Here is a 23,158-nt window from a genome sequence, read left to right on the forward strand (position 1 = left end):
ACCCACTGAACTGCCCCCAATTATCATCAACGCCTGACATGGACATACTCTGGCAAATCACAATGGGGTCATCACTTTTCAAAGGGGATTAAATGTCACATCTTTGACCAGATTTCAAGGTCTTGCTTTACAAGTGACTACCTAATTAAATGACAAACAGTCCCACGCACTGAAGAATTTTGGCATGAACACAAGATTCATGTACAAAGATATTTGCGATTTAATCCTGGCACTATCGTTACAGCTTGTATAAATATCAGCACACGGGTGAGGTAAGTTTTTAGCCATTTCGCACACTTACAGCTAGTAGATCCTAGAGCCAAATAAAGTCGCGTGTTTTCAGCCTCATCGGCACGTTCTGGTTTTGTCCTTAGGTCCTGCAGGATATTCAAATCCCCTGATCAAAAACTAAAACAAAATACCAGCTTTGGGGGGGGAAAAACACAGATTTCAGGGCAGCACTCTCTGTATTTTCACCTTAAGTTCTTTCCACATTTTCACCTGCAGCTCCTTCCCCATCGCTTTCACAGCTTTTTCTTTGGAGATCTTCTGCGCTAAAATTTTGTCCAATTTTTTCATTTTCCTAATGGCTTCCTGAAGGACTGGAGTTTTATTCTCCTCATCAGATTCTTCCGTATAAAAGTCGCCTGACTTTCCTTCTGTTAAAAGAAGAACGTTAAAACAGATGTCTCATCGCATATATGCTGACTGAATTCAAAGCAATAATTTTAGCTTCACTGCTTGTACCAGATATTACTTTTCTCTGCTAGACCACAAACATTTAATGACATTTATTACATTACTCTTCATATTTATTGGTGCAATCTTTTTGGCATAAGCCAAATTCACACCTGACTCTGAAGAATGTCTTCCCAATTGATCCAACTGTCTTCCTTCATCTTCTTCTCCATGAAAAAGGTCCATGCCATCTAACCATGCTTGATCTTCAGAGGAAACCGGGAACTCATTGTCTGGTGCCCCCTTTTGGCCCTACAAAGTAAGCGTTTAAAGCATACGTAGCCTACTGCATAAGACTATAGCATGACTATAATATTATCATTAGTGTGTCTAAAGAGAGGTGTGTGGGATTATGGCACATATGACTGCGCAAAGTGTGGTGAATAACACAATGGCACAGTATGCGTAATTACATAATTAGGAGTTTCCGTCCCAGCGCTGTCGGGGCTTAGGACCGCCAAACCGTACGGGGTGTCCTGGTTAACCCGCACACCTTCCCGCAACGACACTCGGCTTCCGGGCCGAGGACGCTCACTGGACGCCGGGCGGGAGATATCGTCCAGGCTTCCCTTCGTGATGTCCATGGCGGGCAGAGACGGATGGGTACCTACAGTACTCACCGACAACAGGTGAGCGCGTAAGCGATACGAGTGAAAAAGCAGCGAACCCTCAGCATCCACACAAAAGCTACTGCTTCTTACTCCTTCTTGTAACCGGTAGAATTAGTAATAGTGAATGACTTTTGTTTTGAAAACAGGAAATGTAAAAATAATTATGACGTATGACTTTGAGTTAAATTTTAAACGATCTTCTTCTGCTCGGCTTTTCATGCGTGAGCTCCAGCGGTAACCAAGACAACGAGAAGCACGCGACTGTGTTGCTATACAAATTCAGCCCAACTTTATTGTGCGGCAAGGCTTTTTTACATTTCTCTGATAAGCTTCTAGGCAAAGTAATGTAACAATGTGTGATGTGGAATAAACGAAATATTAGGATTCGTAGCAGGCAAGACAGTATACAATGGTGCAAGCAATTACTTCAATGTTTATTCAGGGCAAAGGAAAACGCACGAGAGGGATGTGGTGATGACCCCACCCACGCCTGCCTATTCAGGGGGGCTGGGGGGTGGGGTTAAAGGGGCTGTCCATTCAGGGTGGAAATCCAAGCCCAGGAATCAGAGTCTTAGAACTACAGTTATGCTTGTAAAGAGATATTGGGAATAACGCAACCATAGCATACAGCCAGTTTCAGAAAGGCCCATACCCGGTTCTTGGGTGACATAGTGAGGGAAAGCCTAGATTGCTTGCAGAAGTGGAAAGTTCAGGTCCAGAAAGTACAAATCCGGACCAAGATTTTGTTTCAACCAACCAGTTGAGTATAAACAGTCACGGTCACAGAGTACTCACCTGAACTTTCCACTTTTGATTACTTGAACCTTGTCTTGGGGTAAGCAGACCCACACCTAATGAGGAACTAAGGTAGCTAACCCTGAATGCTCACCAGATGGAGTCCCACATCCTGTGAAGGAAATGCATTCTGTCCAGCTTTCATTATAGATTAAATATAGGGAGGCTACCATGTACTCTGGTCCCCTCAAATACCAGGAAGTGTTCTAAAATGTGAAGATGGTACCCTGAAACTTATCTGCAAAGAACCCTGAACATGTTAGCTGTTGGTGATCAGCACAGGTCTTTGTGGAGGGGTACTTACCTTCCTAGTCAGCCTATTCATTCTCCACCTGGGCCAGGAACACTGGGTGCTAAATGTTCACTGAATCAAAGTCATCAGAGGAAATCCTTGCCTTTAAACCATGAAATTGAGGAGACAAATCACTTTGGTCAAATGGTCTCACAACTAACCAGCCAGGCTTTAATGCTGGCACTACTTTCATGATAGTTAGCTTGAACAGAGTAAGATATACCATAATGACATCCTTAGTGGGGACTTGGTAAGAAATAGATAGTGATGGACAAAGGCCCAATCCCAATTCTACCCCTTACCCCTACACTTACCCCTACCCCTCCGTTTGGCGCGTTCACGTGTAGGGGTAGGGGTGTCTCAATTCTCTTTTGATTGGAGGGGTAGGGGTAGGGGTAAGGGGAAGGGCTAGATAGCCCTCGAAACGAAGATTTTTCGGGACCTCACTTCAAACGAAGGGCTAAGAGAAATTTACAACATGGCTGCCCACTCGAGCAAGCAGACCCATAAATGTTAAGTAATTTTTGCCATTAATAAGGATTTTTATGACATTTTTTCATTACATGTATATTACCATCAATCTTGTGTTTGTGTTTACGGTGATGTTCTGTAAAGAAACGTTTGAAAAAAAATCGCTAAAGTTTGCTTGCGGATAGCACTGATTGCACAATATTAGGAAATATATTTTTATGTCATATAACGTTACCCGGTAACTGACTGCATGTTGTAATGCGTTGTTTTGTTTTGCTTACGGCCATATGTGTACATGTAAATGAACGGTGCTTACACTATTCGTACTTATTGCAACATAACAACATTTTTGTAAATTATATTCTGTATAGGGACAGCTGAGGAAACCCGAAGGCTCATACGTTTTCGAGGTGAAAACGAACATCTGTTTTTAAAGTCCAAATACGGCGCAAAAAAACTTTGGGAGTGAGTAATCTTTACATGCTACGATGCTGACGGCGACATCTTGGAATTTGTGATAAACATCGGAGCATGTCCTCTGACGTAACGTTAGGAGGTAGTGACAATGGATGATGACGTATAACAGTGTAGTAGTGGTGTCCCATTTCTTAGGGGAAATTTTTTAACCCTACCCCTTTCCACTTCATTTCAAGGGGCAAGGGGAAGGGGTGAGGGGTAGGCAAAGGGGTAGAAAATAGAATTGGGATTGGGCCAAAATGACGCTTCATGAAGCATTTGCTGTATTTTTTGACCCCACTAGATGGTGCTGTCTGTTCAAAAGAGGGTACAAAGCATGCCCCAACGCAGACCAGGAGCGCCTACTAGTGGGGTTAAAAAATACAGCAAACGGTTCACGAAACATCATTTTATCCATCACTAGAAATAGGCAAGTAGAAAGCCATCTCTCCTTTTTTCCAGGGAAAAATAAGCTGGTGATGATCCTAACTGCAATTTAGGAATATCTACATTCGGTACTGCAGCATAAGCTGCAAAGATCCCTTTGCATATAAGGCCTCACAGGTCAGCTATAGTATCTCTTCTCACCCACATTCCCTCTCAGTGTGGTAGACAAGGAAATACAGAAAATTTCAAAGAAACATTGCAGCAACAAAGAGGTGGCCCTTGCCATTTCAAGGGGAAGCATCTCTTGCCCTAAAGCAACGATCTTCATCCCAGTTTTCTTCTGTAGATCAGAGAATGCATACTGAGCTCACATGCCATTTTTTCCCAGGATGGGTCTAAAGCCTTGCTGGGAATGCTGTCCTGGCCCCTGGGTGGGGCAGTTATTGGCTGCCAGCCTTGTCCTGTTGGTACTGTTATGAGGAAACTGCATGATCCGGAGCACCTGCTGCTGTGCACTGACTGGATTTCTGGTAGAACGTCGTATCACAAATAATGAAAAGTTATCAAATAAAATTTTGAATCTTTCTAAAATATTTTATGTTCTGTGTGCGTAGGTGTTCAGGTCTTCAGGTTTCTAATGATTTGATGAAGTGCCCAACAACAAGAAAAACTTACTCTAGCTGCCCTTCCTACCCGCCGTATACAAACCCCCCAAAATTGTGCACAAGTTATGCATGCTTGCTAAAATGAAGAATGTTAAGAAAATTATCAGAGCTATAATTATGCAAAATAAGTTGGAATGACTACAATGATATATATGTTGATAGCAGAAAGGAACTTTTATTGCAAATGAAAATGATTTTTATACAATTTCCTGCTCTTGCAGATAGGGATAGTATTATATTCAGGAATGATTACTGAAAGGACTGAAGGGTAAATGAATGTTGTTGCCATGGTGATTTTTACTCTCCATCTAAGGAGTGGGCTCTCTCCCTCTCTCTTCCTCTCTCATTCTCCTCCCTCTTTGTCTTTCCTCCTCAGTGTTCTCCTTCTCTCTCCTGCTCCAACCATTCTAGGTTGATGTTATAATCAGTTGAGAGCCATTGATAGTATTGTAATAGTCAGCATTTTTCTAAATTGCCTCTCATTTTCAGAGACATATACTTCCTATAATTATTCATTTTTTTTTGCAAGCGCTGTGCCTTTACTCAAATTGATTTTTTGACCCTAATTGACACTTCAGATTTTAATTATACATTGATAGAAAAGGACAATTTATTCAAAGTGGGTGTTCATCAGTGAAGTTGTGGCCATTTAAAAATAAAACGCACCATTAAATCAGTTACTGTCCATGCTAGATGTAAGGATCTCAGTTGTGGTACACTGTAAAGAATTACGATGCACTCATTATTAGCACTCAAGGTCTGTTTTACTAATGAATAAACTAACCAAATTACCATATTGTATTGCAAAAATAAACCTAATTTGTCTTTCCATCCATCCATTTGAGGCTCCAAATTTTTCCTCCATGTAATATCTTCTTTACAAGAGAGAAACAAAAGACAACTATAAAAGCTAGTAAGACAGTAAAAAACTAGTCAACTTGTTTTAATATTAGCGACAATCTGTTTAAATCATGAACTAACTCTTTGGTCTGTTCAAGTTCCAAAAGGATTGAAATAATTGTCATACAGAGTCTGAATGTGCTAAGAGTAACAGATAAGGTATCTGTCCGGCAGTGGAGTGTGTGATGCAAAAGCTTGTTGTGAATCCACCCTTCACCAGCAGGAGGTGATCAGCAGCTCAGGCGCTGGCAGTTACTGCGCCTTTAGTAGTGCCAATGGGACACAGTTAGCAATCGATGATTGTCGCAGACAATGATTTAGGCGTGAAGCGTGAGCTGGACACTAATAGAGAATCGTGGTTAAATCTGCATGTGTGGTGGATGCTGGTGGAGAAGAATGGCTGCTCTGTGGCGAGTGCAATTTCTACGCAGGGAATACTGAAGGATACCTGTCTCCTGAGTCTCCTTCCCTGCTGCACTGGATGCGGGATGTGAGTGAGATTCTGTAGCTAACCTGCAAGATTTCATCCACGATTTAGAAGGAACCTCAACATTCAATGTGTTGTGGCAGAGGTTCCAGCCAAGTCTCTGTTGCCTGAAGTTGTGTCGAATTCCTGCCAATCTCTGTGCCTGGATGGGTGTGTGACACAGTGGTCTGTTGGGATTCTACCTGCCAGCAGGGGATGCTGAGTGGCTGCCATAAATAATGTAACGTCAAAAAATGCCTTAGGGACACGGTGAGTGACTGATTACCCACCTTGGGGGTTGGACAGTCTTCCCCTGCAGGGTAGAAAGCTTATACTGGGAAGAGGTTAGAAGGAAAAAAGAAGCCAGTTATTCTTGTGTGGATATGCCACTGTATACTGGAAGATGACTGTCTTGAATGAACTGCCCCTGTAACATAACACCTTGTATAATGTTTCCTCATTCTTTGAATTAATCTTGCTTTGTGCCGGGCTTTTGTCTGTTCATTTATCCCTTTGCCTACCAAATCTAGAACTTCCTTTTTCTAACTTTCTGCTCACATGTGATCAATACACCTTATGCCTTCCAAGCTCAGGCAACAAAAACAATGTGGAAAATCCTTGACTAGCTTGTGGAAGCTGACAGCGGCGTCTCAAGTATTGCTGTATTCTGCTAGGGATCCAGAGTCTCCGATTATCTGTAGAAACGATTCCTTTAATATCTGCTCACTATTCTAAGGAAAGCAGATCTTCGATTTTGATTTTATCGAATCACATCATTGTCCAGGGCATTTCGGGTATCACGGCTCTGGCTTGGCAGTCGGCCGTTGGTGCAGAGAGGCCCAAATGCTGTGCTTTGCTGTGAGCCTTTTGAAAAGACAGGAAATGGCATCAGCCTAAGTTCTGCATTAGCCAGGAGGCTTGATTTGCTATGTAGACATGTAGACGTCTACAGCTGATGCCGAAAAGAATTTTCACCAGATTTTGGATAAAGAGAAGGCATCATGCCAAGCCTGACATTTACAGCAGCTTATGCCGTTTCTTGCAGGAGAAACTCCACACACACAAATAAAACTTAAAACTAACATGAGTAAATATTAAAAACAGTATTTGCTTTGCGACAGTGTGGGGAATCGGCCGTTCTCCTGAATTTGCTGTGAATTACACTGAAATTTCTGGTGTGGACAGCAGCCATTTTCATCAGGCATGTTCCATCTTACTGTGGGACAATCTACTGTGGGTTACTGGTGGAGGTGTTACTTTTCATCCACTAGATGGCAGAATACAATCTGGGCAAACTAGGAGACCATACCTTGACATAGACTGCATGGGGCTGGTGATTTTCCTTAGTCACTTTGTCTTTGCCTGTATTTAACTTTATTTAATTATTTTCCCCTCTGTGATGTGTGGTGGGCATTCTAGCTCAGAATAGGTTCTGTGCTGCCACAGAAATTACACTGCTAACAACGTAAACCACTTGGGGAAAAGAAAGCACATTAGAAACAGATGATGTAGCCTGCAGTTGCATTTAATGACTATAATTCACACTGGATAGTTTCAGTCTAATTTAGCTCTTTCCAATTCCAAGTCAAAGCTCCTTGGCCCTGCTAGGACCTTTTATGGGCTGTGGGTGTGTGGCCCAAGCAAGCCCAGTGCTCCCTCACACGTCAGTGCCAGTGGGACCAGTGCCGCATCTCTTCCGGGACGTGCTGACATGGCAGCCAGGTGAAAAGCAGGTTACGCTCCGCATAGATAGCAGAGCAATGTACTTTTCCACTGCAGCTGAACTCCCAGTTATTGACTTAACCTAGGCTTCAACCCACCTTCCCAGCATGACTGTTTTAGCTGGCTGGGCCGCTCCAGGGCCATCTGCTGGGAAGTATTTTGTCTTTATAATATCTATTGATGCACTGACACACATGGTTATAAGTGCATTCGGTTATATGCAAAGCATTTGGATTGGGTTGGCCCTCCGTTTGCGAAGTAGCCTTTTTCCAGTATCTACACGACTTGCACCAGTTTTCTTTCTTAAGAAGAATACAGAAGAATAAGTCTCCTGCTTCGCCTCAGCTGTCTGTGTTGAGTTTCACAGCCTTTCATAATCCTCAGTAGTTATATAACCTGTGACCCCTGAGGGTTCTGTGCATGTATTCTGTGGACAGAACAGAGTTGCTCGGAATGGAACTTTGGTTAAACGCTCTAATTCTGTATAATCAGGACACGTGGGAAGAAAGTAATTCTAATGAGCTTGCAAAGAACTATAAAAGCCACGTGAAAAGTATTGTATTAGGTCTGCTTGGTATAATAAATGTCTTGTATTTGAACAAGTTTAACATTTTGTTCACGTTACGCATTTGTCAAAAACTGATCCATTTCGACCAGTGAGCTGCTTTTTGGGGCAGCACTACTCTTCCTTGAGATGGCTGCACATGACAGGCTAAGACTCAACCTAAAAAAAACATTCACAAACCCTCTCAAAGTCTCCACCAGATCCTCTTTGTTTCCATCAGACATTTTTTTTTATTTGCAATTGGGGATATTCTGCCTTGCATGAGTCACAGTCTTGGCCAACATATGTTTGCATAATCCAGAGCTTTGTGGACAGCTAAATAGCCCAGGAGTCTTCGGGGCCTTGCTATTGCACGTGGATGGATTCATTCCTGTAATAATAATGGCAACAACAGCACTGGAAATACAATTGTTGATATGCAAGTTCAGAAGTAATTCTGTGACCTGTGTAATAGCGTTACCATGCTACAGCTAACACCAGCCACACAAAAGATCATTATTTCAGCGTTCCTGAAAAGTAGCTTTTAAAAGAAACCTGGTCATTAATTATAGACTAAAATAAAAAAAAAGTCTTACGAAGGCAATGAATAAATATTCAGCTAAAGGCTTTTAGCATGGGGATATGTCTGGAAAAAAATACATTTCAAAGATAAAGCCATTGGTAAGTGTTATTTTAAATAGATTACATTTATAATTCATTATCTCCCACTATCAGCTGTGTTCTTAATGACTCTCCAATGTAAATAAGAGTGCAGCACTTAAACTAGGGCAGATGAAGTTAAGAGTAACAAAGTCGCTTCCGTCCTTGACTGGCTGTAACATTGCGGCTCCGCAACTTGGCAACAAAAATCACACTTCCTGACAGGCACTGTGTCCCGCAACCCTTCCAAATTAAGCTGTCTGTCAAAATCGGGCCGGCTGCACCGTGGCAGGCAAAGCTGAACTCTCTGGGAAAATTCCATTCCACCCACGGTGACGGATCGAGGGTCTTTCGTGAGAGTGCTGTGTGACACAACACTGTCTCATTTCTGTTGCACAATGTACGGCTTACAATATAATGCGCCAATAATTCATTCATCTTGGTAATCCAGCTGGGCTGAGAGATGTAGTGGGTCTATCTAATGTTCTGGCACCAAGGGAAACCCCTTTACATGGAAACAGATGTTATGTGGCAGCCTCAGTCTAAATGTATGCCTGTGTCCTCTTGAAATAGTGGAAGCATGAGGGTTGCCTCTCACTCTGTTCACACCGGCCTTGTGAATGCAATTGCGTACAAGGACGTTAACAGCAGAGTTGCTAATTGGTGGGAAGACAGGTGCCCAATGCTGTCCACTTAAACCACTGAAAGACCCTTTTGAACCATCAGTGACACAGCTGAAGCGGGAGCTCACCCAGCGAAATCTGCGATGGCGGCTGAGGTCATGGCAACCCAGCCTGCAGTCGGTTATTCAACAGAATAAATTACACCTCCAGCGGAATAGTTCTGGCAGCATAAAAAAAACACACACACATACAAATAGACTTGGCATTATAAACACTGATCGTCTGTCACCCTTCTCTAATAGTAATAGGAGTATTTGAATGGACTGTTATACAAATGACTCTGATCTAGGACCCCCCCACCCCCACCCCTTGCTTTTCAATACAAGCTTTACCTTTACATTTATTTAGAAGGCAAGAGGTCAACTTAAAGGTTGTTGCATTAGGCGGCAGACAGACAGCATCAGCACAAGGCTTTACTCTGTACCAGCAGACAGCCTTACAGTATGTGCCATTGCTTTCAGCAGAAGACAACAATAACCCTACCACTACCAACACATGATGAGTCATTGAGCTCAAATAAAAGCACAATAAATTGGCTTCAAAGTCCGGGTCTTACAAATCGCATTACAACTATAAAATAACCTCCGAAAAATAGATAAGGCAACAAGAAACCACAGCAAATCATCCAGGGGGGAAAATAGCATGAAACCTACAGTCCAAAATACATTCATGGAACATACAGTAGCAGTCCAAAGTTTTTGCACACCACAGATTTTTGCCAGTTTTCCATTTACTTCATAAACTGCAGAATTTTTATTCTTAAGCACTGGAAAGTTGAGTGAACAACTATAAATGAAAATATAAAACAAGTTTCCTTTGTAATATGGAAAGAGTATGTAACAGTGCATGTCTGAGATCCCATGGACTGGCTGTGTGGTGATGGCATAGTCAAATTCTAGGCTGTCCTTTAACTTTAAATGCACTGGTTAACTGTTTCACCCTATGTAACAGAGCATTATTTAATGTCCCTTGTAGAAAGAATACCTTGAATTTTCTCTGCCGTTATAACTGCTAGAGGTGGTTACTTTGATGAATCAAGTATATGACATTTTCTTGCTATTAAAGGAACTCAAATGGTGAACTTGAAATAAATTGTACATTTATTTCATTGCAAAGAATATTGAGTAAATGTTATGTGGGTAAAATGCAAATGTAGAAAATCTAAGGGTGTGCAAAACTTTTGACTCGTAGTATATTTTTGAGTAAATCGGTCAAAATATGTGAAAGAGGGCTGAATTTGTGATGAAAAGCCCTTATGGTGGAAATCAGTCAGTAGAGCCTGAAGATGGCAGTAAGAAACAGCGATTCTGCCGTCACTTTGGCAGTAAAAGAACGCTGGAGGAAACCATGAAGGTCTGAAGAGCACTTCTTCGTTAAAGAAGAGAAAGGAAAACCCAACTGTGAAGTCTGACAGGTATGCGGCTGTTGACCGCCAGCTCACTCTGTACCCATAGAAGCGTGTTGTCCTGCATTGTCCTGCATTAGACTGTAATGTTTATGTAAAATTATGACCAATGACAGACCAGCCCGCTTTGGGAAGCCAACACGCCGGACTCCAGACTGGCCACTTTTGGCAACAGGGTCAAATTCTGCTGTGCAAATCCATTTATCCCTTCAATAGCGGTAGTGCATGTTTAGTTTGCCCTCAGGGTTAATTTGTTAGACCTTGTCACTGAGGTACACAGTTTGAGAAGGGAATGTGAAATGCGGTCTCCAGGGGGTGAAATCCAGCGACGACAAAAGCACCAGCCTTACCTGATACGGATCTCCGGGAGTCGTCCTTCCTTATTCATCAGTGAAATCAGGTCTTCTCTCAGCTCAATGCTCCCTTTTCTGTGGCTCAGCTTCATTTGTCTTCAGGCAGTAAGACCAGACGCCCACTGAAAAGTGGAAAGGGCCCTGCGGCTTGGAGGGTCATTACAGAGGCAGCTCAAGGGGCCCGTCAGACTCAACGACCGGAATGCCAAAGGCCTCGGCACCAGCAGATGGTGAACTTCTACTGACGGACCTTATCACTTTGGCAAAACTTTAGGATGCACAAGCCATTCTCTACATCAGGGCTATTCAACTCACGGCCCTCAAGGGCCGAGCCCTGCTGATTTTCCAGCCTTCCTTTACCTGTGAGCCAGGTGTGAAGCCTCTGACCAATCAGAATCAGTAATTATTAAATTAACTACCTGGGAGAACTGAAAACAAGGCCTGGATTTGGAATCGAGGGCCTGAGTTGAAAATCCCTGCTCTACATAATGTGTGGAAATACTTATCAACTTATTTCAAAGTCCTCAGTTGTCATGTGCATGTATAAAGGCCAGTTTTACAAACCTCTCACCTTATAAGAACATCTCTTTTTGTCATTTTTGGTCATAGCTCTGATGCAAAGCTTTATTTTTTTTTTCCAAAACTCTTTCCAACAGCCCATACTCGTACCCAATTCACTGTCAGCATTTCACGGTCATGTACACTAATTTTTACCTTTCACCACCAAGGATTTCTGGGAAAACTGAAGATTAGAATCTCAAAAGCAATAAAAAAAAAGATACTGATGATCTCTATACATGAGACATTATGTGGTAATTAAGAAAACATTAACGGGAAAGCATAAAGGTGAAATCCTGTGTAAATGAACAGCAATTACTTGGTCCATTGGTTTCTTAGATAAAAATGTCATTTCATAATTACATGTACATCTCATACAAGTGTCTGTCAAAGTAATATTGAATACTGTATATTGTTTATACAAAACAGGATTATATGGCAAGAAATTAATCCTGCAACAATTTTTACTAAATGAATGGGGGTTTATACTGACTCGCGTGATCGCGTACAGATGTGGTGCTGCATTCCCCAGCACCTCACACAAACAAGCGTGTGCTGCCATATAAAGCCTCATTTATCATGTAAGCATATATCATTGGCTACGACCTGTAAATAAATATTACTGGCAGAAAATTATTACAGTTAATTGGTTTATGCTGCTGATATTCACATTTTCCTCTGTCTCCTTTTACAGGTCCCTCCCAGTCATGGTTTGAATTACAGAGGGGCTAAGGGAAGCTCAAAAAAGGACAAGAGCTCCCTTCCCTCCTCCGAGACCTTTAGGGAAGTTCTACAAAACTATTCACTTTTGTGTTATAGGTTATGTTTCATTTTCTGTACGTTAAGGTTCCTGAAATAAAAAAAATAATAATATAAATATGTATAATATAAAATAATTAACTGCCTGCAGTAGTAATAGTAGAATGTTTTTCGCAGTAACCCTATTATTGACCGCGCTGCTGTGCACTTATATGTATGCATGTGCATGTGCATGTGCATGTGACTTGGGAAGTCGTGCTTCACACTGGAAAGCAGGGCTCCCCCAAAAGCCACTTTGTAATTCAAACCCTGCTCCCAGTCTTAAATTGGAAATACTCTCTGAACAAATGGAAAGTTTGCTAAACACATTAAACTCGGTAAGAATCAATAACATCATCCTCCTCATCACAGCTACCATGATTTAAGTAAACAAATTTTAAATGTTTATGAATTTAAAAATTTTTTTCCTTTAACTCTATTCAGTAAACATACAGAAAGAATCAAAAGTAAAAGCTGGAAGTTCGGAATAAAAATTAACAATAGGCTATTCTTCTGGAAAGTCTGACTCTTAAATAGCTCAGTGTATTAGTCACTTGACTAGTAACCAGCATTTAAAAGTAACATTTAAAGCTGTTTTAAACTGTGAAAGGACCACATATTTCCATCAGTTTTTTCAGTGCAGCTGTGAGGAAAGCATGAAAGAGACCCGCATGATGTTACAGGCAAAGAATATCATTCGCCTTTTTTCTTGTGACAAGGTTCAAAACACCCCGTGACACATGTGTAGCTCAGAACCACCACTCTAGTGACAAAGCTGCGGATGAGTTCATACACCACAGTTTTAACTGCTTCTGCTCCAAGAATCAGCAGCTTTCAGCATACGAATACAAACAACAAAAGTGTCAGATCACAGTGTGATTGAGAGCAATTCATCATAAGAGGGAGGGGGTGAAACCGAATACTGTTTACTGAATGGATCTGCAGAATTCTGTGTTTCCGAAACAGATTCTTGGTCTTCCAGAGAAGAACTGTCAAACAGGAAGGGGCGGGTGCTGGATGCTGGGATCCAATCAGGTGTCAGGGCTCCACGTTGGGGAATATGCTGACTTTGTTGTTCCTGCTAATGCGTCGCTCCGTCGTGCGGATTTTGGGCTGTTTGGTCTGAATGAGCTCTTCGGGGGTGTTGCCCAGTGGGGGGAGGAGCCTCTTCTTGCTGTTCCTGGTCTCTGAGAGCCACTGCGGGGGCAGCTCGAAAGGTCCGAAGCCGAACTGCGTGGAGTACTTGGCGCTCCCCTCATCTGGGTCAGATGGTGTTGCCGGGGCCACCTGGGAGGAAGACTCTGCGCAGACTTGCGGCGGGGAGGCGCGGGGGGGCGTGGCGGCAGTCGTCGCCACCCCCTTGGTTGCGGACCCCTGCAGCGGTCTAGCCTCCGCGCCGTTCCGATGTGAAGCGCCCACAGGGTCCACGGGGCCCACGGGGAGCATCTCGTTCACGTTCCCATCCTCTTCCTCCTCCTCACCGGCGCGAAAGATCTGCTGCTGGCCGATATTAAACATCTCCAGCAACTGGCTGCCGGAACGGACGCCGGGCTCGCCCGCCACCTCCGCCAGGCCCTCCGAGCGCACGGCATTACGGCGGCTGTAGCGGCGCTGCAGCTGCACCGCGGCGCCCAGCAGGCCCCGGCGCACCGAGCCGTTGACGGTGAGGAAGAGCAGCGGGTTGGCGAGCAGCGACACCTTGGGTAGCCAGACCGCAGTGAGCAGCAGGAAGGCTGACACCTCGGAGATGTCCAGCAGCGAGCGATAGACCACCAGGGCGGCGTAGGGCACACTGCACGCCATGAAGGTCAGCACCATGGACAACAGCATGGCGTGCAGTTCGGCCTCGCGCTGCGACACGTACGGGATGGAGATGCTGTTCTGCGGCGTGCGCAGCGCTGCGATGATCACCTTCTTCTTCTGGCTGGCGCTGAGGGCTCGCCGGATGAGGGCCATGAAGAAGAAGACCACCGCCAGCGGCAGGATGACCGTGCTCACGTTGTAGGCCACCACGTAGACCAGGTGTCCGAGCGAGCGGCTCCGGCCGTCCGAGCACAGTGCAGTGGCGTAGACGTCCGTCACGTTGGTCACAGCGAACACTGGCGCACTGGCCACCACACCGTGGACCCACATGTAGATAACCAGGTCTCTGGACTTAGCATCTGATATCTTCCTCTCTAGCGGGTACAGAACTGAGTAGTATCTGGGGGGGGGGGGAAAAGGAGAAAATACAGGGTGGACAGGGAATCCATACCTCAGTGAAGAACATTCACAGTCAGGCGCAGCTGCAGAAGCGGCATCGTGAAGCCCCAGCTACATGCAAACAACGGAGAAATGTAGTGAAGTTCAACACTAGCGACTAACATACCTGCCTGCTTTCAGCCCGAACTTACATGCTGTATTTTAAAGACTGGGGAGCTAAGGGTACCCTGTTAGTCACTTTAATATTTCTAATACAATCAACATTTTTCCACTGCTGGCATCCTTCATCGATGAATGTGAAAACAATCTTGTCTACCGCAATAGGTCGTTTGCTTTGAATTTTTCAGAAGTCTTCGTACCCTTGGGAGCCCTCGCCTTAAATTCGCCGTCAATCACTGGGAAGCCATGTTCTCCATGTTCTCCCCCTCAGGCACAGATCAACAGATAAGCGTGATAAATCCAGACCACACTCCCTCATGAATTATTCACGCGGCGGGGAAGCAGGGCGGGCGGCGTCCGTCACTTGTGAATCTATGTGGTTCCTCGCGGTGCGGCTTCCCTCTCTTGACAACCCCCTCCCCCACCCCGCCATCAGCCAATCATCTGCCCCCGTGTCCGACCTCCTGCCAGCCGTTGTGTCAGCTCTCACATCCGCCACCGTGTCCCCGTGTCATCCTGCATCATGTGCAGTCAGGGTCGAGGGGGCCTCAAAAAAACCTAACAGCACCGAGTAGCAGCCAGCCGTGTACCCATCAAAGCAAGACTTTATCACCATTCTGACTGGGTCAGAACCGCAGCAGCTCTCCTCAAACACCCGCATTTCATGTGGACTCGTCAGACCCACGGACCTGCTTGATGCTTGAAAATATATAATCCCATTAGCAACGAGTCAGTGATTGGCTAAGGTGACTGACCGAAAACATCATAACACAGAGCAAACTAAGCTCAGGGTGTGAAAATGCCTAATCAGGGTATTGGATTTGCTTATTCCACCACTGGGACACTACGGATCTAATCAATGAACATATTAGTGGACATCCCCCCCCCCAGCCACAGTGGACTGTTTCCTTATTTAACCCCTGGGCTGTGAGGTGGGAGTCATTACACATTCAAGTTAAAAGGCTGTATTCTGAAATGTTTCAAAAGCAGCAGAATCCTGTTCTCTAGTGTGTAACTGGCCCCACTCAATGATTTTTATTTCTATATAAAGAACCTGCATGCGCTTAGGTGTGTGATGAAATCTCCATGTCATTTCCAGAACTGGTGAATTTATTCCACTGGTCTACATGTGGGTGGAATCGACCTTTGTTACAACTGATAATCTTTTATTTTACCATTTGAAAGTTGTTACACCGACCTGGGGAAAAACTCTGAATCGATACCTCAAAGAATTCCGAATCAATTCCTAAATACCTCAAATCATAGAAGTTAAGTTTCTCCTCTTTGTGAGTCATTTCTAATTCTTTGTAGGCATTCCAAGTTCTCTCACTGCCACTTCCCAAATCCATACGAGGAATCATGTGACCACAGAAATCTGTACCTTTCGCCTGGGTCCTGTTTTGTCCACTCCCCTTTTTTAGAAGAGCACAGTGACATTTGTATGAGCAACAATGGGGGTCCCAATGACCAGTTTGAGAAACACTCTTAGAAAAATGCATTTTTGTGGGGCTCATAATAACAAGGAACACGTTACAGTTACATATACAGATTTTGACTTCAATGATGCTGTATGTGAGAAATTTATTTTTCTCTGCTCTTTTACGGAAGTCCAGCCATGCGTTTGTCCAGGGTCACTGTACCTGTCCAGGGCGATGGCGGTGAAGCTGAGGACTGTGACGGAGCAGAAGAGCTTGTGGAGGAACTTGATGACCTTGCAGAGGAGCAACGAGTGGAGCCACCAGCAGCAGCGTGGACTGCTGCTCAGGAGGATGTCGAAGGGCACGCATACCAGGCTGGCACAGATGCCCGTGCACGCCAGGTTCCTGATCAAGCGGCTGGTGACTGACTTGAACGCCGTGATGCGACACGTGGACCACAGCACCATGGAGTTGCCTGTGACGGAATGGGAAACGGCGAAACGTCAGCAAAATCAAGGTTCTGCAATGGCCTTCTCAGTCACCAGATCCCAATCGGATGGAAAACCTCTGGGCTGAACTGAAGAGGGAAGCTTATAAATCCATTATTTAGGTTTATTCATGCCGTCACGTTACAGCAAAAAGCAAGTGAGCCAGTGTATACTGGGATCGTAAAACTATTGAGAGGGAACATAAAACTATTTTCCTACTCAGACGTCCTAGGGGCTCTGTACGTAGCGGTAGGAACTGGACAAAAAATTGTAAATAACTATAGGAGGGATGTCACAAATGTAACAAGGTTTACAAATAGACTGGATGTGATCCACAAATGTGCAAAACACGTTTACACATCACAATTTAAAAAATACACGTTTGTGGATAGTTAAATATTTGTGGATCATGATACATATTTGTGAATTGTCTTCTGTGGGTTACAAATAATAAAGTCCAGTAAAAACTTCCGCGCAAGTCCCACATCCCACGAGGCGTGTGACCCTGAAACTGTTATCCAAATGATGAAAAAATGTTGCCGTAAACGGTGTATTTTGCGACACCACGAAATAACGATAGAACATAGCATGAAACAATAGACGTTTTTATTTCGTCATCCGATATGTATCGTCATATGGCACTAAATGTCTGTATTTCATAGTATTTTAGTACATTTTCCAGTCAGCGGTGAAAATAAATATATGGAGCCCACTGTATTCATGTCAGCGCTGCCAATCAAAGTCAAGCTGATAGTGTTCATTGAGCTTCCAGCCTCCAGGGAACATGCAGGACTGAGGTTCCCGGGGTGGGGGGGGGGGGTCACTAACTCACATTAGCATCTGTGAGTTCAGCGGAGACTTATACCACAGTCACAATCTGTTTGCCTGTAATTTTGTTCTGTAACTATAGAACTATTTATAGAACTGTGTCCGACTGCCAGAGTAAACAATTACAGGGACCATATTAGGGAGCGCTGAAAAAAATCAGCCCAGATCTACCAAATTCACTCCACTCCCAGCTGAGTTTAAAGGTACCCTTCAGTCACAGGAAGCAAACAAAAATCAATGGCATTTTTCATTCATTTGTAGACATGAGGACTGAACAAACAAGTCGAGACAAACAAAAAATTAAATGTCTATGAAGACCTTTATGGGGTCCACGTAAAAATGATATGCAATGCAGTTACCCACAAATGCATATGACCACCAGTCTGATATCAAGCAAAACACATATCAGGCAGAAAGTGCCTATTTACTCTTACAGTCCAGCAAGCGAAGTTCACTGCAAGTCTGCAATGTTTTTATTATTCTGAAAAGGTGCCTAAAGTAAGAGTGGGCAGGTATTTCCCCCCATAATCATAACAATCATCTCTCATTATTAGAATTCCCTTATGTTCTTGGTGGGAAACAAGATTATGAAATCAATTTCTCTTCAACTTTGTCTGTTTGACTGAAAGGCAGGCTGAAAATCAATACTATTACTTTCCAGGTCATGCGTTAACACCAGCACTCTCTCTCTCTCTCGCTCTCTCCCTCGCTCTCTCCCTCTGATCCCCAAAGCAGAATACAGGTCTGCTCAGCAGAAAACACCTCAAGCTTTTCTCAGCACTCAATGTGAACAAACGTCACTTGAAATTATCCCAAGTGGGCTTCCACGTTCAGAAGTGTATTTCAGCTGGAACTGTATAGGCCACAAAAGCAAATTCACACTTGGAAGTAATTCATTCTTGGAGGTTTCCACTGCTACGGCTAGATCATGAAGCACCCCCACTGAGTGGTCACTGTTCTGTTTAACACTGACGTGATATGTAAACAACACATTAAATGGTAAATATCCTTCATAAATAAGCTAGATGCAGTGTATCATGTATCATGCATCCTTTAAAGCATTCATAGTGAAGGACAAACACAGCAAAATATTAGATACTAGGTACCAAGATATCTGCTTTTCATGTGACCCCCATAATTGAATGATGTAGGTGAGTTTTAGATCCGGGGGGGCGACACAACTTAAGAATTTAAATATTCAGGTCTGTTTACTGTGGGGACAAATGAAGTCAAATTAAATATGGGGGTGCATGTCCTCTCATTCCCCCCCCCCCGCCCCCGGTTCCTATGATCCTGCCTTAATCTCATATATTGATAAACACCTAGAGATTCATTTAAATGTCAGAAAACTCATTCTGAGATTCACTAACAAATGTCTCTCTGCATTATTTGCGATATTTATAATCAAGTGGTTTGGTTTAAAATAAAAAAAGATAAGCAGAGTTTCATATAACAGGGTCAAACCAAGCAGGCACTAATTACAACATCTTAAGTCATGACACGAACACAATAGAACCAGCACAAGAGCTCTTTGTTCCTGAGCACTAGTCCGTTTCGGCTCATGTGTCACAGATTTCAGAAACTCAAAAGACGTGTAGAAACAGCCCCATTAAACTCAGCAGTACCGCATCTACGGTCTTTGGTGGCAACCCTATAGAACTGGCTGGACCACTCCTCAGCACTCTACAACCCTTTCACCCAAGGAAAGGGTGTCACATCCACATTTTTTGTGAGGAGGCTATGGAGCTGGATGCCAGAGATGCCCCCATGAAACAAGAATTTTTATATTCCCCACAAAGGGAATACATATGATGATAGGACCGATCCACCACTAAACTAAATATAACTAAACTATGTTTAGTTTGTTTGTTTGATGTTGCTAATTTTAGGTTTATGATGGAATACGATAGAATTTGCCGTAAGATTTCTTCCATGAGTGTGAGACTCTGAAAGCGTGAGTGTCAAGCCAGATGCGTGAAAGTTGGCAACCCTGGGGACCAGTGCTGTTATTGTAAAGTAAAACTTAAGCGCAAACAGACACTAAATAAAAGAAAATAATTTGTGAAATGAAATAAACATGAAAACTATATTTACCAAAAAAAGTACTGGACTACAAAAAGTACTGTCACTTGCCAACATCTTTTACCTTGTTTAACCACAATCTCTCCTCTTGTAAAAGATGTTGTGGCCATTGAGCCATCCCTTTCTTCTCCATGACTTCAGTATGCTACTTTCATAACAGTCACATGTGGTGCACTCTGCTAAATTAATTTATTAAGCATAAGGATACGCCGAATTTATACAGATTACTAACTTTTGGGCATCACAATACACATCTCATTAATATTTCAGTCATACTACTAATATCGAATTGTGGGCGAAAACAATGTCCGTATAGTTCCAAAAAGCTGGTGTCCGTTATCGAAGACCCTTCAGTGGCATACAGTATGTTGTTGTCAAAATAAAAATTAGTTTGAATTTTTTGGAGGAAAATTAATAAAATGATCGTTAGATTAATCCATAGAAAAATTGTCATTAGTGGCAGCTCTGACCTGGGGCCTATTTTAATTTGAGACAATTCACACCAAAATTAAACCAGCTGAACTTAGTAGTGCTATATGAAAGAACAGCAACAGACACCGATCAGGTGAACCTGATTACATTGAGACAAGTCATACAAAGTGCTTTTAATAAAGTTTTTTCAGAGAGGTGGGGAGAGTATGTAGAGGGGCTAGAGACTGTAGAGGTTGGGGGATGTACAGATTACATCGGGGGGAGAGGGTATCAGGGGCATCCAGGGATATACTGTACATTATTGTTTCGACAGCATCTAGTTAGCATCGGAAATGGGAGACATGCTATAAAAAAACCAAAGGATTCATCTGGCCCATTTATGAACTTGGGTAAAGAGAAGTCAGGTAAACACCAGGAATGACGAAATGTACAAGCTCATCAATGAATGTGGATAATGACCCACGATCGCTAACAGCCATGCTAACAGCCATGCTAATAGCCATGCTAACAGCCATGCTAATAGCCATGCTAACAGCCATGCTAATAGCCATGCTAACAGCCATTCTATGCATAGAGCTGCAACTAGAGACACAAGCTATCTCTCCCGAAACAACGTTAAGGCAGCAGCTGCGGAGGCTACCTGGGCTAAGCATAATCAACTTGCAAATTATTCCATTTCCAACATATAATTAAGCGTTTGCTATGGCTGATTACTTGTTTCATAGGGATACTGGCTCCTTTTCAGGAGATCTGGGTAACACTCAGGCACCTTATCAAGATGTAGACACCACAATAAGGCTTCAGTGCCACCAACGCACCAATACGTCCTTTTGTTATTGTCCAATATGTCTGGTTAGCTTCCACTTGTTGAGGTCACTGGTTCTGGTAAAAGTGAGACAAGCCTAGCACAAGATGGCCTGTGTCAGGAAGTCTAGCTCCAGTGATATTTCCATTTATTAAAACAAGTCTTACAGGCAACTTTCACAATTGCAAGAGGGTTCAGAACTGTCCAGGTTCAGTATCAACACACACAATCCCGATCAGCCGATCAAGAGAATATTAGTGACAGAAAAGAGAGACTATATTAATGCCTGGATGTTTAGAGATCATGTGACAAGCAAGTAGCCAATGAGATTCTTACCCAAAAGGGATCCTACAAAGATGAAGACTTGGATGGTGGTAACAAAGTCCCGGTAGGTTTGCTCCTGGCTGTGAAGTTGCTTCTCCAGAAACAGTTCCCTGGCACTCGTGTTGCCCCACCATGCTGATGGAGTGGAGGCATTTCGGGAGTCGAGGACCAAGTTTGCCGGGGTGAGAATGCCGCTTCCGTTTGCCATGATGGAGACCCAGTTGCCAACACTGCTCTCTTCCATTGTGGCAAAATTCACTCAGCTACTTAAACCACGTGACTAACATGGGAGATTTATGCAACAGACAATCTCTTGGCCCCATTAGCAGCTGTTAAATAGACTTGCTATTTTTTTTTATCAAAATGGATAAATGTTTTTTCAAAAATTTGTCATGGTAATTGTACATTATAAGAAGCAAAAAATCAAGAATTAATTTGTTAGATTTTATCAGCATACATAGATGATGGTGATCTAGAGTGTTACCCATATCTTTTTCACATGATTGCTTAATTTCTAGAAAACATTAGAAACTTAGTTAAAGCAGTCATTTTAGTTTCTAGGATAAAGAAATAATATATTTTTAATTTAAATGTTTGATTTTCTTTCTTCATTCTGCCCCATTACCCTTTACACTTAAAACCTTGGGGTGCCATCACTTGTCCTTTTACTCGCTATAAAAAACAGCTCTTGAGGAGTTTGTTGACGATTATTTCGTTCGACAGTATTTTCCCTCTTCTTTGACGTTCTCGACTACATCCTGAATGATTCCCATGCCGTGCCTGGTTTTAAAAGAAATCAACAGATCACACCTTGCTTTTCTATACTGTTCGACTTGATCTATGCTGTTCACAACTCGTGTCCGACTATAGGACCGAGTTTGAACATAATATTATTGCTGACAGGTCAGTGACGGGCTACAATAAGACGGTAGTAAAATTCAGTCACGTTGTATGTGTTATTGCAATTTAAAAGGCCGGACATAAAAAACATGTTACATTAATAAGTATGTAACATTTTGTAATCTGTATGAAAATAAACATAACTGTGCACCGCGTAAAATTCACTTGTCTGTGAAAGCTGATCATTTAATAGCATAGCTTAAACATAACAAAGGCTGGTTAACATAAGAGATGTGTACGGCGCGACTGCTGCAGTATATTTTTAAAATGAACTGCGCTCAATTCTGCCAAACGTGCCGGCTGTCATGTGATGGTAAAGACGCACGTACTCACCTCGAGGTGCTCCACTGGTTGCACCAGTTGACCAAGGCCACCGGTAATCGCGTTATGCTTTAAAACAGTGTCCCTTTCCGATACCGTCGCTGTTTTCCGCTAAATCTCTTTTAGCCGCAATAAACGCACCAAGTCCCCGGCGGTCTTCGCGTTTTGAAATAATGTGATCTCAGTCCTTGAACGGAGCTGAGTTGAGTCCCTCCTCCGAGCGCCGTGAATCGCGGGGATGCGGGAGGGGTGCGGTGGGTTAAGCAGAATACACTGGTGTCTCTGTCAGTTGCAATGAAATCTGTGGAATCGGGATGCATTTCATGGCTGTGCAATGCCATTTCAGAAGCCCTCGAACACATCCGCAACCTGCACACGTGCATTTCGATGTAATATTATTTTGATATTCTTCATGAAAGTATATGATAATTATGTTATACATTTCCTTCCGCTTTAATATTTGGCAATAAATTGCACAACACACACAACGTTGTCCTTTATTTGTTTAAAGCCAAATGTGCTTTGTTTTTATTGCCTGTTACGACGTTTGTTTTGCAGATGGACCGAATGCAAAATCATCGACGTCCTATCAGTGACACCAGTAATGGCTGGATACACAGCTTGAGCAAACACAACACAAAGATTATAGGTCAGTGAGAAATTCCTTTTAGCTTGCTGGAGGCCTTATATTCAAA

At 43.1% G+C, this 23,158-nt stretch overlaps 2 protein-coding genes across 4 annotated transcripts in view; both read right to left on the minus strand.

Moving 5' to 3' along the window:
* fsip1 (fibrous sheath interacting protein 1) overlaps nt 1-11,228 on the minus strand; it is a 72,974-nt gene extending 61,746 nt beyond the window's left edge. Inside the window, exons 1-5 of one of the 2 annotated variants that reach the window (XM_023802236.2) lie at nt 11,146-11,228; nt 1,152-1,345; nt 852-990; nt 478-659; nt 302-377 (exon numbers count right to left, since the gene is read on the minus strand). In XM_023802236.2, the coding sequence (XP_023658004.1) occupies nt 302-377; nt 478-659; nt 852-990; nt 1,152-1,322 (568 nt within the window). In that variant the 5' untranslated portion in view covers nt 1,323-1,345; nt 11,146-11,228. Of the gene's footprint in view, nt 1-301; nt 378-477; nt 660-851; nt 991-1,151; nt 1,636-11,145 lie in introns of those variants that run through there. The other variant, XM_023802238.2, reaches the window with a different exon arrangement.
* Nucleotides 11,229-11,692: 464 nt separating this feature from the next.
* Nucleotides 11,693-22,754, minus strand: gpr176 (G protein-coupled receptor 176). Of its 2 annotated transcripts, none has more exons than XM_023802174.2 (4): nt 22,476-22,754; nt 21,255-22,022; nt 16,506-16,758; nt 11,693-14,817 (listed from the first exon to the last, which is right to left on the minus strand). In XM_023802174.2, the coding sequence occupies exons 2-4, from the start codon at nt 21,374-21,376 to the stop codon at nt 13,543-13,545; spliced, it is 1,650 nt and encodes a 549-aa protein (XP_023657942.2). In that variant the 5' UTR covers nt 21,377-22,022; nt 22,476-22,754; the 3' UTR covers nt 11,693-13,542. The 2 variants fall into 2 exon arrangements, with proteins under 2 accessions (XP_023657942.2, XP_023657941.1); XM_023802173.2 differs by having other exon boundaries at nt 11,694-14,707.
* Between the last annotated feature and the right edge of the window lie 404 nt (nt 22,755-23,158).

This window comes from Paramormyrops kingsleyae, chromosome 14 (genome assembly GCF_048594095.1).
Source record: "Paramormyrops kingsleyae isolate MSU_618 chromosome 14, PKINGS_0.4, whole genome shotgun sequence".
Taxonomy (NCBI): domain Eukaryota; kingdom Metazoa; phylum Chordata; class Actinopteri; order Osteoglossiformes; family Mormyridae; genus Paramormyrops; species Paramormyrops kingsleyae.